This window comes from Sus scrofa, chromosome 17, assembly GCF_000003025.6.
Source record: "Sus scrofa isolate TJ Tabasco breed Duroc chromosome 17, Sscrofa11.1, whole genome shotgun sequence".
In the NCBI taxonomy this organism is placed as follows: Eukaryota; Metazoa; Chordata; class Mammalia; order Artiodactyla; family Suidae; genus Sus; species Sus scrofa.
This window is the reverse complement of record NC_010459.5, coordinates 39184101-39199259: the sequence shown is the minus strand read 5'-3', so window position 1 is coordinate 39199259 and position 15159 is coordinate 39184101. Positions and strand designations below refer to the sequence as shown.

General features: G+C 42.2%; 1 protein-coding gene across 6 annotated transcripts in view; it reads right to left on the bottom strand.

Moving 5' to 3' along the window:
* The window catches only part of PHF20 (PHD finger protein 20), a 149778-nt gene that overhangs the window by 43314 nt on the left and 91305 nt on the right, over positions 1 to 15159 (bottom strand). For all 6 annotated transcript variants that reach the window (XM_021078131.1, XM_021078127.1, XM_021078130.1 and 3 more), the window contains one exon: positions 1297 to 1575. In XM_021078131.1, coding sequence (XP_020933790.1) covers positions 1297 to 1575 — 279 coding nt within the window. The remainder of the gene's footprint in view (positions 1 to 1296; positions 1576 to 15159) is intronic.

The following is a 15159-nucleotide window of genomic DNA, read 5'->3' as shown; positions in this document are numbered from 1 at the left end:
CTGCAGCTTGACACATTAGTTAAGGACTGACCTCTCACAGAGCCAGAGATCATCTTAGTCTGTTTGATCCGGAAACCTGACTTTATACTTCCTTGGGAATGCTGTCAGATGTCCCAGGAGTTCCACACACCATCTAATACCTATGTATTGTAATGGAAAAGTACCAGCCAAAAAATATATAATGACATTAAAATTTCAGGTAAAAAGAAGTTGGGGGAAGTTCCCTCATGGCACAGCACATTAAGAATCTAGCACTGCCACTGCTGTGGCTCAGGTTGCTACCATGGTGGTGGTTCAATTTCTGGTCCCAGAACTTCCATGTGCCATAGGTGTGGCAAAAAAAAAAAAAAAAGAAGAAGAAGAAGAAGCTGGGAAGCCTTGTGGAATTTACTGGAAATTCATTAATTATTCTGAAATCCCCCAGAAACATGTAATTTTTCAGTTTGAGAAGAAACTGCCAAAAGATTCTGTTATAATAAGACATGAACATGAGACTTTATGGTAACCCTTACTACCACCATTGTAGTTTCTATGCAAAGCAAAGTGTTGCTAGAAAACTTCTTCGGTTGCAATTACAAAGAAACTGGACTCAAAACTGGACCCAGGAGGAGACACACATCACCTCTTAGTTCTTTAGTTCTGTTAGCGGGGATGAGGCATAGGTCTGGGGGAGGGGATGGCTGTGCCCGTGCTGTTCTGAGCACTAGTTCTCCTGCCGGCTTCTAAAGGAGCTTCCTTTCCTTGGAGTTCCCGTCATGGCTCAGTGGTTAACAAATCTGACTAGGAACCATGAGGTTGCGAGTTTGAGCCCGGCCTTGCTCAGTGGTTTAAGGATCCAGCATTGCCGTGAGCTGTGGTGTGGGTCGAAGATGCGGCTTGGATCCCGTGTTGCTGTGGCTCTGGCGTAGGCCGGTGGCCACAGCTCCAATTAGACCCCTAGACTGGGAACCTCCATATGCTGCAGGAGCGGCTCAAGAAAAGGCAAAAAGACAAAAAAATAAAGAAATAAACAAAGGAGCTTCCTTTCCTTGACTGTCCCCGCTCCATACTGGGAGTACCAAGCCCCTCAGAGACTAAGGGATTTTCTAAAGTAACTGGACCGGCAAGAGGTGGAGGTAAGAATGAGAGTCAGGGATTTCTGCTTCCTCCAGGAGGGCCACAACTCCATGATACAATTCCCGATGATCACTTATCATTTCCAATTTTGGGGGGTTCAACTGGACCAGTCCAACCTGACACCTGCTTTCCGTGTCAGCCCTTCATTATACAGATACAATCCAGAACCAAAATGCTTACTTGGGGAACTGGCAGAGACCCGCTTCCTGGTCAGGCTCTCCTGGCTGGTCTTGTCTGAAGCTGAAGAGCCCCTTGTCTGGACATGCCTCTTTCCTGGGTTCTCCTCCGGCTCTGGTGACTTCTCCATTCCGTGGAAATACTTCATGTGATAGTGCAAGAGCTTGGCTTTGCGGAAAAATTTTAAACAATCTGCAACCTTGCACCTAAACTTGTGATCTAGGTCGACAGCTGGTGCTTTAGATGTCACAAAATCATCTGTTTTCTTAAAAGTATTTGTTACTGAAAAACAAAAACCAAGATCCCTCATGCTTATTTTGGTTATTACAACACATGCATCACAGGGCAATAAAGAGTGAAAAAGCAGCATGCATATGTAGACGAGACATCAATGACCACTGCTATTTGAAAGACCAGACATAAATAACCTCAGGGTACATAATAGAGACTCAACTGTGAAATCTTTTGAAAGAAGAGACCAACTTTTTTTTTTCTTTTTAAAAGCACTTCTACAAGTTCCCAGGGTTTCAGAAGAACAAGGGAAAATCCTAATCAAAAAGAAAAAAAAAAAAAAAAATCAGAGATCCAACCCAGCACTGTTATTCACGAGTTGGACCAGATTCAGACTTTCCATCATCCCGATACTTTGTATAGACAGGACTAGAGAATATTCTGGTGGGATAGCTTTATGAAACCAAAAGGATCTTACAATGGTTTTTGCACAAGGAGAGTAATTACGACAAAACTTTTTAGTACTGAGCTTTTAAGATTTCCCTACCATGTAACTCTGTTTGATCAAGAGGACTCAGAGACTAAAAGAAGACAACCAACTGAATGGAGCTAGGAGGCATGAGGTGAATTCGGAGGACTCAGTCAAATTCACAGAGACAAAAAGGTTGACACCCCACCTCCCAAATACACAGAAGATGATGGTCCGTCATGCACCAATGACCAAAAGGAAAGCAGTCACAAGGAATTCATGAATGTTAGAAACTTAGTTTATTGAAGACTCCCTTCACTATGCCCTTACCCCAATGAGAGCAATCATCTGAAACTCAAATCATGCCTACTCTATAGACTGTTCACCCAAGAATATCCTGAATGGATGGATCTTTCTGGAGTGAATAAAAATTTTCCTAAATGCAATTATACATTTTCCATCAGAAGTGAAAAGCATGCTGAACTTACGGTAAATATTATGACTACTTTTTCAAGTACCACTTGAAAAAGTCAGACCATTCCATAGTCAGAAGGAATACAAAAATTCTTCATACTCTACATTTCTAGGGTATACTCTACAGAACTAGGGTATTATTATAAAATGTGTAGGCTTGATGATCTCATGGATTCTGTTACATATGCAATTTAAACAAGTAAAAAATTATACAACACCCCACCAAAGCAAAATGCCTTAAATCACTTTCTATCCGTGACAAGAAATATAACAAGGAGGTTCTTATCAGTCAGATGCAGTTATGAGAAGAAAATGTAACACAAAATGAAATGGAATACACATGTCTCAGACAAATAGTTCCATGGGAAAAGCAAAACAAAAAACAAAAAAAACAAGTCAGTGAAAGAGTTCCCCTCATGGCTCAGCGGTTAATGAACCTGACTAGGATCCATGAGCATGTGGATTCAATCCCTGGCCTAGCCCAGTGGGTTAAGGATCCAGCATTGCCCTGAACTGTGGTGTAGGTCACAGAAGCGGCTTGGATCCCAAGTTGCTGTGGCTGTGGCTGTGGTGTAGGCTAGGAGCTGTAGCTTCAATTCAACCCCTAGCCTGGGAACTTCCACATGCCACAGATGTGGCCCTAAAAAGAAAAAAAAAAAAAAAATTCAAAATTCAAACCTCCAATATATCCTAAAATTCTTTCTTAAAAAATAAAATACAGGGAATTCCTCTGTGTCTCAGCAGGTTAAGGATCCAACATTGTCAATGCAGTGGCTTGAGTCAACGCTGTGGAAATACAAGTGGTTTCTCTGGAATTTCCTTGCCTTAGGCCTATTAAGTTGAACCATATGAATCTGCCATTCTTGTAAGTTAAGAAAGGTTAGATATTGGCTATTTCATATGGTCCAACCTAATAATTCCTTTTCCATCTGACAGTCTTTCAAAAATCACTGCAGAAAATTCCATTTACCACTGTGTGAACAAAGCTAAGGTCTGAGGAGGTCAGAGAGCATCAAGGACTCTGATGCCCACCACTACCACCTGAGGACCACAGAGGTCAAGCTCAGCTACGATAAAGTCATCCTTTGGTGTGTGTTTAAAGCTCTGTTGGTGGAGTTCCTGTCGTGGCACAGTGGTTAACGAATCCAACTAGGAACCATGAGGTTGCGGGTTCGATCCCTGGCCTTGCTCAGTGGGTTAAGGATCCGGCGTTGCCGTGAGCTGTGGTGTAGGTTGCAGACGTGGCTCGGATCCCACGTTGCTGTGGCTCTGGTGTAGGCTAGCGGCCACAGCTCGGATTGGACCCCTAGCCTGGGAACCTCCATATGCCTCAGGAGCAGCCCTAGAAAAGGCAAAAAGACAAAAAGACAAAAAGACAAAAAAAAAAAAAAACAAAAAAACAAAAAAACAAAAAAAAAACTCTGTTGGTGATAAACTTACTTAGAAAAGAAGAATATCAAAAACAAACACCTCCGAATTAAAGAAAAAAAAAGTTAAAAATGAAAACCTTGAAGCAATTCCATTAAGAATTACTATTCTTTCTATTCAAAACCTTTGCACCCTTGTGTACACATACAGATCACTTGCATAAGGCAAGAGAGAACAGTGGTTGAAAGTATGGACTCTGCAACTGGACATCCTGGTTCAAATCCTGGCTCCTCTGATTACTCCTCCTGCCTCCTCAGTTTCCTCATGTAGCAGAGTGGAGACAATGGTAAGGAACTACTTCATGAGTTGTAAGAATTAAATGAATTACATGAAAAGATCCTAGAAAATCATCTAGCACATAATAAGTGTTCAATAAATACTAGCTTGTATTACATATAGTATCATTTTGGATTTAGGAATAAATGGGACTTAGGAGCAGTCTTTCAGGAATTAACCTGCTCATAAGCAGAAGGGCAAAAGTCCCCATCACTCCCGGCCTCACTGCATGCTCATTCCAGAGACAGTTATGGTATAATGGAAACAACCCCGATTTTTTTTTTTAATTTATTCTTTGTTTGTTTGGCTTTTTAGGGCCACACCTGTGACATATTTAAGTTCCCAGCCTAGGGATTGAATAGTAGCTACAGCTGTCAGCCTACCTCACAGCTCATGGCAATGCCGGATCCTTAACGCACCAAGCAAGGCCAGAGATTGAACTCGAATACTCATGGATACTAGTTGGGTTCATGACCTGCTGAGCCACAATAGGAACTCGTGAAACGGCCCAACTTTAAATCCCAGCTCTAGCCTTCATTAGCTGCATAAAGAAGCTTTGCATGATGGGTTTGGGTTTTTTTTGTTTGTTTGTTTTTTAGGCCACTCACTCAGCATATGGAAGTTCGCAGGCTAGAGGTGCAATCAGAGCTGTAGCTGCCGGCCTATACTATAGCCACAACCACAGCAATCTATACCACAGCTCACGGTTCATGGCAATGCCAGATCCTTAACCCACTAAGCAAGCCCAGGGATCAAACCATGTCCTCATGGATACTAGTCAGATTTGCTACTGCTGAGCCACGACAGGAACTCCTACATGTTTTTTAATTTATTCTGATTATCCAGGCTCCTATCCATAAAAAGGAAATATACCACCTATTTCAAAAAAGTTATAGAGAGGGCTATATTTATTTGGCACAAAGCAGGCTATTTCAAGTACAAAATAACACTGTCATGTCATTTATGGAATGTGGCTAGAGAAAGCTATTATAATTATCAACCAGAATGAAACATGCCTCCAACCTACACTCATAACTCTGGCTGGGAGACAGATCATTCTGTAAACATTCAGTTTTGTCTACATCTTTCTAAAAATGTAAAACCCAAAACCAACCACAAGATTCCTAGTACGGCCATTCAGTGGGATTACTACCCCCACTTTTCAGGACATCTTTTCTTTTGGCCACATCCTAGGGATCAAACCTGCACCACAGCAGCGACCCAAGCCCTTGCAATAACAATGCCAGATCCCCAACCCACTAAGCCACCAGGGAACTCTGAGGATATCTTACTTTTACTAATGCAGCCAAAAACAAATTTTTTTAATAATTATATTATGTGGCGCTGGATAGTACCAAACTTGATCCACCAAAACCTTGAACTCTGTGTTGTCTTTTTAAAACATAAAGTTCATTTTCCCATTTTATCAACCATATGTTTGAAGTTACATTTATCTCTAATAAACTCCATCTGACTATTTTAGCCCAAGAATTTTATAACTCTTGTTTCTGTAATCCTAGGTATTCTTAGGTCTTTACTCAAGTTGTTGATAAGATCCAGTAAGACAGAGCTGAAGCGAGCTTTCAGAATAAACTTCAGGCTGATACCCATCCATTAATCTACACTCTCTAGGCAGAGCTGCCTGAGCCAAGTGAATTCCATCTATGCAGATTACCGGTGCATTCATGTATCTAGTTCCTCCTTGCCCACAGAGAGATTTTAAGAGTGATGTGATCAAGCCATCTGCTGAAATAAAGATATACCTGGTTTGGTATAAATTTTTATCCCATCATGGCTCAGCGGTTAATGAATCCAACTAGGAACCATGAGGTTGCAGGTGTGATCCCTGGCCTTGCTCAGTGGGTTAAGGATCCGGTGTTGCCGTGAGCTGTGGTGTATATATATGTATACTGGTCTGACAGTACTTTACTAGACCCCCAAAATTTATAATGTTGAAACCTAATTCCCAATGTGATAGTATCTGAGGTGGAGCTTTGGGGGAGTGATTAGGTCATGAAGGCAGAACTCTAAGAATAGGACTAGTGCCCTTATAAAAGAAAGTGCAGAGCCCCCTTGCCCATTCCACCACATGAAGTTACTCTGAGAAGATAGCTATTTATGACCTAGGAAAGCTGGCCCTTACCAGACACAAACACAGAATATCTTGGTACTTGATCTTGAACTTCCCAGGCTCTGAAATCGTGAGATAAAAAATTTCTGTTGTTTATGAGCCACCCTGTCTGTTATAGAAGCCCTAATGGACTAAGACAGTCCACCAATCCAGTAAGCCTCTCAAAGGGAAATAAATTAGTTTGGCAGGTTAAAAATTCTTCCCCTCAGGAGTTCCCGTCGTGGCGCAGTGGTTAACGAATCCGACTAGGAACCATGAGGTTGCGGGTTCGGTCCCTGCCCTTGCTCAGTGGGTGAACGATCCGGCGTTGCCGTGAGCTGTGGTGTAGGTTGCAGACTCGGCTCGGATCCCGCGTTGCTGTGGCTCTGGCGTAGGCCAGTGGCTACAGCTCCGATTCGACCCCTAGCCTGGGAACCTCCATATGCCGCGGGAGCGGCCCAAGAAATAGCAACAACAACAACAACGACAACAACAACAACAAAAAAAAAAAGACAAAAGACAAAAAAAAAAAAATTCTTCCCCTCAAAAGCAAAACCCTTGATTCCTCACAGCTAAGCAGAAGGTTGCAACAGTTGGCCCTCCAAAGGTAAACAAACTTGGCCTCTGAGAGGTGGTATTAGAGGCTCAAGTAAACAGATAAACTCCCCAGGAGGAAAACCATTAGCTGGTACCACTGTCATGAAGCCCCTGGCCAAACCAAGAGTGCTTTTCAAGATGGCACTATTAACAAGACAAAAATGAGTTGCTGGGTTTTGTTTTTTGTTTGTCTTTATTTGGGTTTTGTCATTGTTGTTATTGTTTGGTTTTTTTGGCCACACCTACAGCATGCAGAAGTTCCTGGGCCAGGGATCAAACCACAGCAGTGACCCAAGCCACAGCAGTGTCAACACTGGATCCTTAACGGCTATGCCGCCAGGAAACTCTGAGGAGTGAGGTTTTGTCTGAAGGAGTAAACATTAAAAGAAGAAATATTTGAGAATTATGAATCTTCAACCATGGAAGTTCAGGGAGTAAGATTCTCCCATAAACTCAACTCAGTGAAGTATGTATAAATCATTGATACGCAAGCTCTTCTGATTATAAGCCAACAGGTATATCCTACCTTGCAATGTGGAAAAAACACAATCAACACAAGCATCAGAGAGACAAACAGCAAAGACAGTATCATTTAATTATGGATAACAGCCTGTGAGAAAGCCTGACAAATTACAAAATTAACTATAATTTCAGACTCAGAAATGAAGTAGATCAAATACCCAAGACATAAGTAACAGCTTTCCATGAAAGTCTTGCAAACTTTGGAACACGTAATGTGAGAAAAAAGAATGCATACATGTATGTGTAACTGGGTCACCATGCTATACAGCAGAAAAAATATATATATATAAATAAATGATAAAAAAAGAAAGTCTTGCAAACTGTATTACTTCATTTCTGAACCCAACAAATTTTTAGAGGTATGAAAAACTGTATTTCTCCAGACGTTACAATCTTATCCTAATTTTCTCATATGGCAGCCAAAGGAGCCCTCTGTATGCATAATGAAAACTGCCAGTTCAGCCAGTGCAGGCCACTTGCTCCTGCAGGCATACCACCTCCACATGTAAACCAAGCCCTGCTCAGCCTCCAAAGGCCACCTGCTTGTACAATGCTTTTTCCTTAGTTCCTCTGCAAGAGATTATGTCTGCGTTCTGTAAATTCCCATAAATACTTCATGGAAAATAGATATTACAGAATCTGTCCCCTTCTTATTTGTATTACAGTTAGTTCTTTTCATTCCTTATTCTAAAATGTTGAAATGGGGAATGTGCTCCGTTCCTCACTCTCCAACAGTACTCATCTCAGGGTACTACTAAGTCAAACAAGAGAGTCAGCCTTTCCAACACAGTTTCCTTATCATTAAATGGGAATAAAAATACTTATTTCACAAGGCTCCCACATTTCCTTGAGGTAATAGAAGAGAAAACATATCACTAACAGCAACAGGGTACTTGAACATTAGCTGTTATTTGGTTGTCACTGACCTCAAAGTTGTTCGCTTAAAACAATCAAAGTTATGCATAACCCCAGGCAGGGGTCCATGTACCAGGGCACAACCTACAAAATTTTAACATCTAACTGCCCCACTTTATGAATCAAACACTGAAGTGATAATGGTAATTAATAAAACCACAGGAACATCAAAACAATGCAACCAGCAAAAATGTTTTATATTTTAAAAGGAAGAATTTTAAAGCAGAATATCCACAACAGAATTATGCTAAAGAAAGCCTGCAAAAGAAATGGTATCAGAAGTTCCCATTGTGGCTCGGTGGGTTACAAACCCAATTAGTATCCATTACAATACAGGTTTGACCCCTGGCCTCTCTCAATGGGTTAAGGATCCAGAGTTTCCTTGAGCTGTGGTGTAGGTCACAGATGAAGCTTGGATCCTGGGATGCTGTGTCTGTGACATAGGCCAGCAGCTGCAGCTCCTACTCAACCCCTGACCTGGGAACGTCCATATGGTGCAGGTGCAGCCCTAAAAAGCAAAAATAAAAAAAAAAAAATTTAAAGAGAGATGGTATCAGCAAAACATAAGAGTATATATGTAACATATAAAATATAATAGTATATATTTTTAGAATTGTAAGAATGTAAACAATGGCAGTCTTTTGTTATGAGACTTCAAGTAACAGAAAAGAAACTGATTTTCCTACTCTTCCATGTTATAATACTCAAATTAAGTTAGAGTAGAAAGAACAATTCTTTTTTTTTTTTTTTTTTTTTTTTTTTTTTTTTGCTTTTTAGGGACGCACCTGCTGCATATAGAGGTTCCCAAGCTAGGGGTCAAATTGGAGCTACAGCTGTTGGCCTATGCCACAGCCACAGCAACACAGGATCTGAGCCATGCCTGCAACCTACACCACAGCTCCCGGCAACACCAGATCTTTAACCCACTGAGCGAGGCCAGGGATCGAACCCCCAACCTCATGGTTCCTAGTCAGATTCGTTTCCACTGCGCCACAACAGGAACTCCAAAAGAACAATTCTTTTATGTATGATATTATACTTCTCCCCAGAAGAGTTTTCCTGTGACAAAAGAAACATGGTGATGGGAACATGGTTAAGAAACCAGGAGAGGAATTCCCATTATGGCACAGCGGAAACAAACCTGACTGGGAAACATGAGGTTGCTGGTTCGATCCCTGGCCTCGCTCAGTGGGTTAAGGATCCAGCACTGACGTGAGCTGTGCTGTAGGTCGCAGATGTGGCTCAGATCCTGCGTTGCTATGGCACAGGCTGGCAGCTGTAGCTCGGACTCAGCCCTTAGCCTGGGAACCTCCATTTGCCGTGGGTAAGGCCCTAAAAAGAAGGGAAAAAAAAAAAAAAAAAGAAAACCAGGAGAGTCACTGGCTGCCAAAAGGGCCTGCTGGGCCACTGTCTACAGAAATTCCATGTCTCACACACAGTGTCTATTTCCCAACAGGAAGATAGTTCATTTGGAACATATGTCACTGATGGCACCAGCTAAGTGACATCATCCACTCTTGGGATACTATGGCCCTTTGTCAACAGAAAAGCAGTTACTAGGAGACAACGTGCAGAAAATACGTATATTAAATCCTCCAGGGAACCTGGTTCAAAAGTTATGGGCAATCGAATTATCCTTGGAATAGAAGGTATACTACTGAAAACAATTTATTCCTGTTTTAGAAAGCAGTACGGAAATAAATATTTGCGAATAGTTACGGGTATTACCATTTAAATACTCTGTGCTCTCCCTCATGTTTAACAGATTTTCATTTGCAAGAACTGAGGCAAAGCACAGAGCTCTGTCCTAGGTTACCAGACTTAAAATCTCAAGTCACTCTTTGCTCTTGCCTCTCCAAAATTACTACTATACCTTAGTATATGAGAGGAAAAATGGTCCACAGAATCTGAATTTGCTATTTTTCTTGGCCACATCTACAACATGAGGAAGTTCTTGAGCCCAGGATAAAACTCCTGACCTGAGCCACCGCAGTGATTCTTAACCAGCTGCACCACAGGAAAACTCCCTTGAATTTGCTTTTAATAATGGTGTTTGGTATAACACTAAGGAATGCTTGTGGGGGTTTTTTGGTGGGGGGGTAGAAATAGACTATAAAATGTCTCCTAATAATCCCTGCTTCCTGGTACCCACATCCATGTGTAATCCCCTCCCCTTGAGTGTGGGCAGGACCTATAACATGCCTCTAATAGAACAGACAAAGATGAGAGGGTGTCCCTTTCATGATTATTAAGATTGTAGCATCCATCTCACTTGCTGGCTGGATGAAACAAGCTGCTATGTTGTGAGCTACTCAGATGCATGTGGCATGGAACTGAGAGTGCCCACAAAAAAGCTGGCCCTCAGTCTGACAACCTGCAAAAAATTGAATGCTACCAACAACCTGTGAGACTGGAAGCATATCCTTCCACAGTAGAGTTTTCAGATAAGACTACAGCCCTGGTCAACCCCTTGATGGCAGCCTTGCAGAGAAGCCTGTTAAGCTGTGCTTGAACAGTTAACCCACAAAAACTGTGAGAAAGTAAATATGTTGTTTTAAGCTATGTTTGTGAATACTGTCACATAGCAAGTGAGTAGAATCAGAAGCCCACTTGTTTTCTATTTGTTTGGGTAATGCTTTATACTTTTCCTTTTACAATAAGCACTTATTACTTTCTTACTTAAAAAAAAAAAGTTTTTAAACAATGTTTTCTAAAGCTTGGCCTAGAAATAATGTTCCATATAGCTGGGGTTTTTGTATGTCCATTGCCTGTACCTCAAAACCTCAGAGTCGGATGACTATGATGATGGTATTCATCCTGGCTAGCAATACTCAGTCTGGTATTCTAAGCCCATGTCATTCTGAGCACCATATTACCTTCCAAACTCATCTCCTATTAATTAATCCAAAATGGGCCTCAGCAGCTGCCCCGGCCAATTCCTGGCCCCAGGAATAGCTTCTTCACACTCTCATAGCTTGCACCTCTGCTAATGGTGTGCCCTCTCCCTGCCATTCCTACCCACCTGAGCCAAGTCTTTACTGCCACCCAGACTTAGCTCGTTCCAAATGCATGAAGGCGTCCAGATGGCCCTGGCTTGCAGGCACCACATGCTATCAACACCTGGCACAAACAACAATTTGCTGCACCCTATCTTTAGCACTGCAGAGCTGCTCCTGGATCTTGCTATCTGTCACTTCTCCAGCCAGAGGATAAGGCTCATTGTCCTGTGTTCCCTCAGAACCAACCCCTAATACAGCTGGTATTCTTGTCAATGAGGATACCACATGACCCCTATAGTTTAATACTTTTTTGACATGTACTTCAAATACTATGAATAAAACATTTTCCAGGTCTATGAAGGAAAAACTTTCTCAGCTATGAAGCATCAAAAAGCAACCAAAGAGAAACATGAACAAATTTAAATATTCACAGCAAATCCAGTCAAATGCTTAGAATTAAAAAAAAAACAAAGTGTCCATAAACAGAGGGATAGTAAATTATGAGAAGTCTACACTATATAATTCTAACAAGCCATTTAAAAGAATGAAGTAGCTCTGTACTTACTGATATGGATCATGTCAAGATACATTATCAAGTCAGAAAAGGAAGTTGATCAGTACATATTCTATGACCCCACATATGGTTACACATGGGAAAAAACGTATTATAAAAATGCCCAGAGGCGTTCCCATTGTGGCACAGCAGAAACGAATCCGACCAGGAACCATGGGGTGGCAGGTTCGATCCCTGGCCTTGATCAGTGGGTTAAGGATCCAGCGTTGCTGTGAGCTGTGGTGTAGGTCGCAGACGCAGCTCAGATCCCAAGTTGACATGGCTGTGGCGTAGGCCAGCGGCTACAGCTCCGATTGAACCCCTAGCCTGGGAACCTCCATATGCCGTGGGTGCAGCCCTGAAAAGACAAAAAAAAAAAAAAAAAAAAAAAAAGCACAGAAAGGAAACCATAAGGATAGATATCAAACTGTTGGCAGCTCTAGTGAGGAGCTCAAGCTAGGAAAGCAGGTAGTAAAGAGGAACTTTCACATTTTCTCTGTATGCCCCAGGAGCCATGAGCACACCTAGCACTCAGCTCTTGGTTCCTCACTACAGTTCTCCATGTAAAGTGGAGAAAGGGCTTCTTACAGAAAAGACTGAATCCAAGATTGGATAAGAACAATATAAGCTTGGAACATCTTGTTATGCCACAAAGTAAAGATGACAAAGGAACCAGTTTGAAGGGCTCCCACTGGCCAAATGTGGGACAATAATTGATTAAAATAAATAATGATAGAGACAGACTGTAACCCAGAGAACAAAAGAATCCATCAGTCCATGTGGATATAAAAAGAAAGAAAAGGAGTTCCCTACTGGCCTAGCGGTTAAGGATTTGGCATTATTAATAACTCAGGTTTGATCCCAGGCCCCAGAATGGAAGAAGCAGGGAGGAAGTCAGGACAGGCAGGCTCTTCCTTACAATAGAATACAAACTAACAAGTGTAGAAGAAAAGATGAGAGTTAGAAATAACCGTTTGGCAGGCATCAAAGTAAAATTTTTATCAGGAGGAATTCCCATCATGACTCAGTCTTTAACAAATCCAACTAGTAACCATTGGGTGGCAATCCCTGGCCTCGCTCTAGTTGGTTAAGGATCTGGCATTGCCATGAGCTGCAGTGTAGGTTATAGACATAGCTTGGATCTGGCATTGCTTCGGCTGTGGCATAGGCCAGTGGCTACAGCTCTGATTAGATCCCTAGCCTGGGAACCTCCATATGCCACAGGTATGGCCCTAAAAAGACCCCCCCCCTCCGCAAAAAAAAAAAAAATTGTATCAGGCAAGAAATAGCATGTACGAATAACTCATACAACTCAACAACAAAAGGACAACCCAATCAGGAGTTCCCGTCATGGTGCAGTGGTCAACGAATCCGACTAGGAACCATGAGGTTTCAGGTTCAATCCCTGGCCTTGCTCAGTGGGTCAAGGATCCGGCATTGCCGTGAGCTGTGCTGTAGGTTGCAGACGCAGCTCGGATCCCACGTTGCTGTGGCTCTGGCATAGGCCAGTGGCTACAGCTCTGATTAGACCCCTGGCCGGGGAACCTCCACATGCCGCAGGAGCAGCCCAAGAAAAGGCAAAAAGACCAAAAAAAAAAAAAAAAAGACAACTCAATCAAAAAATAGGCAGAAGACCTAAAGACATTTTTCCAGTGAAGACACATGGATGGCCCGTAGGCACATGAAAAAGGCTCAACATCACTAATTATTAAAGAAATACAAATCAAAACTACAATGAGGTACCACCTCACACAGGTCAGAATGGCCATCATTAATAAGTCCATAAATTACAAATGCTGGAGAGAGTGTAGAGAAAGGGAACCCTCCTGCACTGTTGCTGGGAATGTAAATTGATACAATGACTATGGAAAACAATATGGAAGCAGCTCAGAAAACTCAATATAAAACTACCATATGATCCAGCAATCCCCACTCTAGGGTACATACCCAGACAAAAGTATAATTCAAAAAGATACATGCACCTCTATGTTCAGGTCATAGCATCATTATGCACAATAGCAAAGACAGAGAGGCAACCTAAATGTCTACTGACAGATGAGTGGATTAAGAAGATGTGGTGTAGGAGTTCCCGTCGTGGCACAGTGGTTAACATACCCAACGAGGAACCATGAGGTTGCGGGTTCGATCCCTGCCCTTGCTCAGTGGGTTAACGATCCAGCGTTGCCGTGAGCTGTGGTGTAGGTTGCAGACGTGGCTCGGATCTCGTGTTGCTGTGGCTCTGGCATAGGCCGGTGGCTACAGCTCCGATTTGACCCCTAGCCTGGGAACCTCCATTTGCCACAGGAGCGACCCTAGAAAAGGCAAAAAAAAAAAAAAAAAAAAAAATAGAAGAAGAAGATGTGGTGTACACAGACACACACACACACACACCACACACACACAATGGAATACTACTCAGTCATAAAAAGAAAGAATGAAATATTATTTGCAACAACATAGATGGAGCTAGAGATTCTCACAGTAAGAGAAGTCAGAAAGAAAAATACAAATACCATATTTATATGTGAAATCTAAACTATGGTATAAATGAACTTATCTACAAAACAGAAACAGACTCACAGACATAGAGAACAGATTTGTGGTTGCCAAGGGGGAGGGGGGAGGGAGAGGGATGGACTGGGAGTTTGGAAATAGCAGATGCAAACTATTACATTTAGAATGGATAAGCAATGAGGCCCTACTGTATAGCACAGGGAACGATATAGCCAGTCTCTTGAGACAGACCATGATGAAAGATAATATAAGAAAGAGAATGTGTTGGGGTTCCCGTTGTGGCACAGCAAAAACTAACAGACTAGTATCCATGAGGATGCAGGGTTCAATCCCTGGCTTTGCTCAGGGGGTCAGGAATCTGGTGTTGCTGTGAGCTGTGGTGTAGGTCAAAGATGCGGCTCAGATCCCACATTGCTGTGGCTGTGGCATAGGCTGGCAGCTGCAGCTCCCATTGGACCCCTAGCCTGGGAACTTCCACATGCAGCCCTAAAAAGCAAAAAAAAAAAAAAAAAAAAAAAGAAAGAAAGAAAGAAAGGGAATTTGTATATACATACATAATTGGGTCACTCTGCTGTAGAGCAGAAATTTTGGCAAAACATTGTAAATCAACTATATTTTAATTAAAAAAATTTTTTTTCTCTTTAAGGCCACACCTGCAGCATATGGAGGTCGAATCAGAGCTATAGCTGCCGGCCATGGCCACAGCCACAGCCATGTGGGATCCGAGCAGAGCCTGCGACCTACACCAGAGCTCACAGCAACACTGGATCCTTAACCC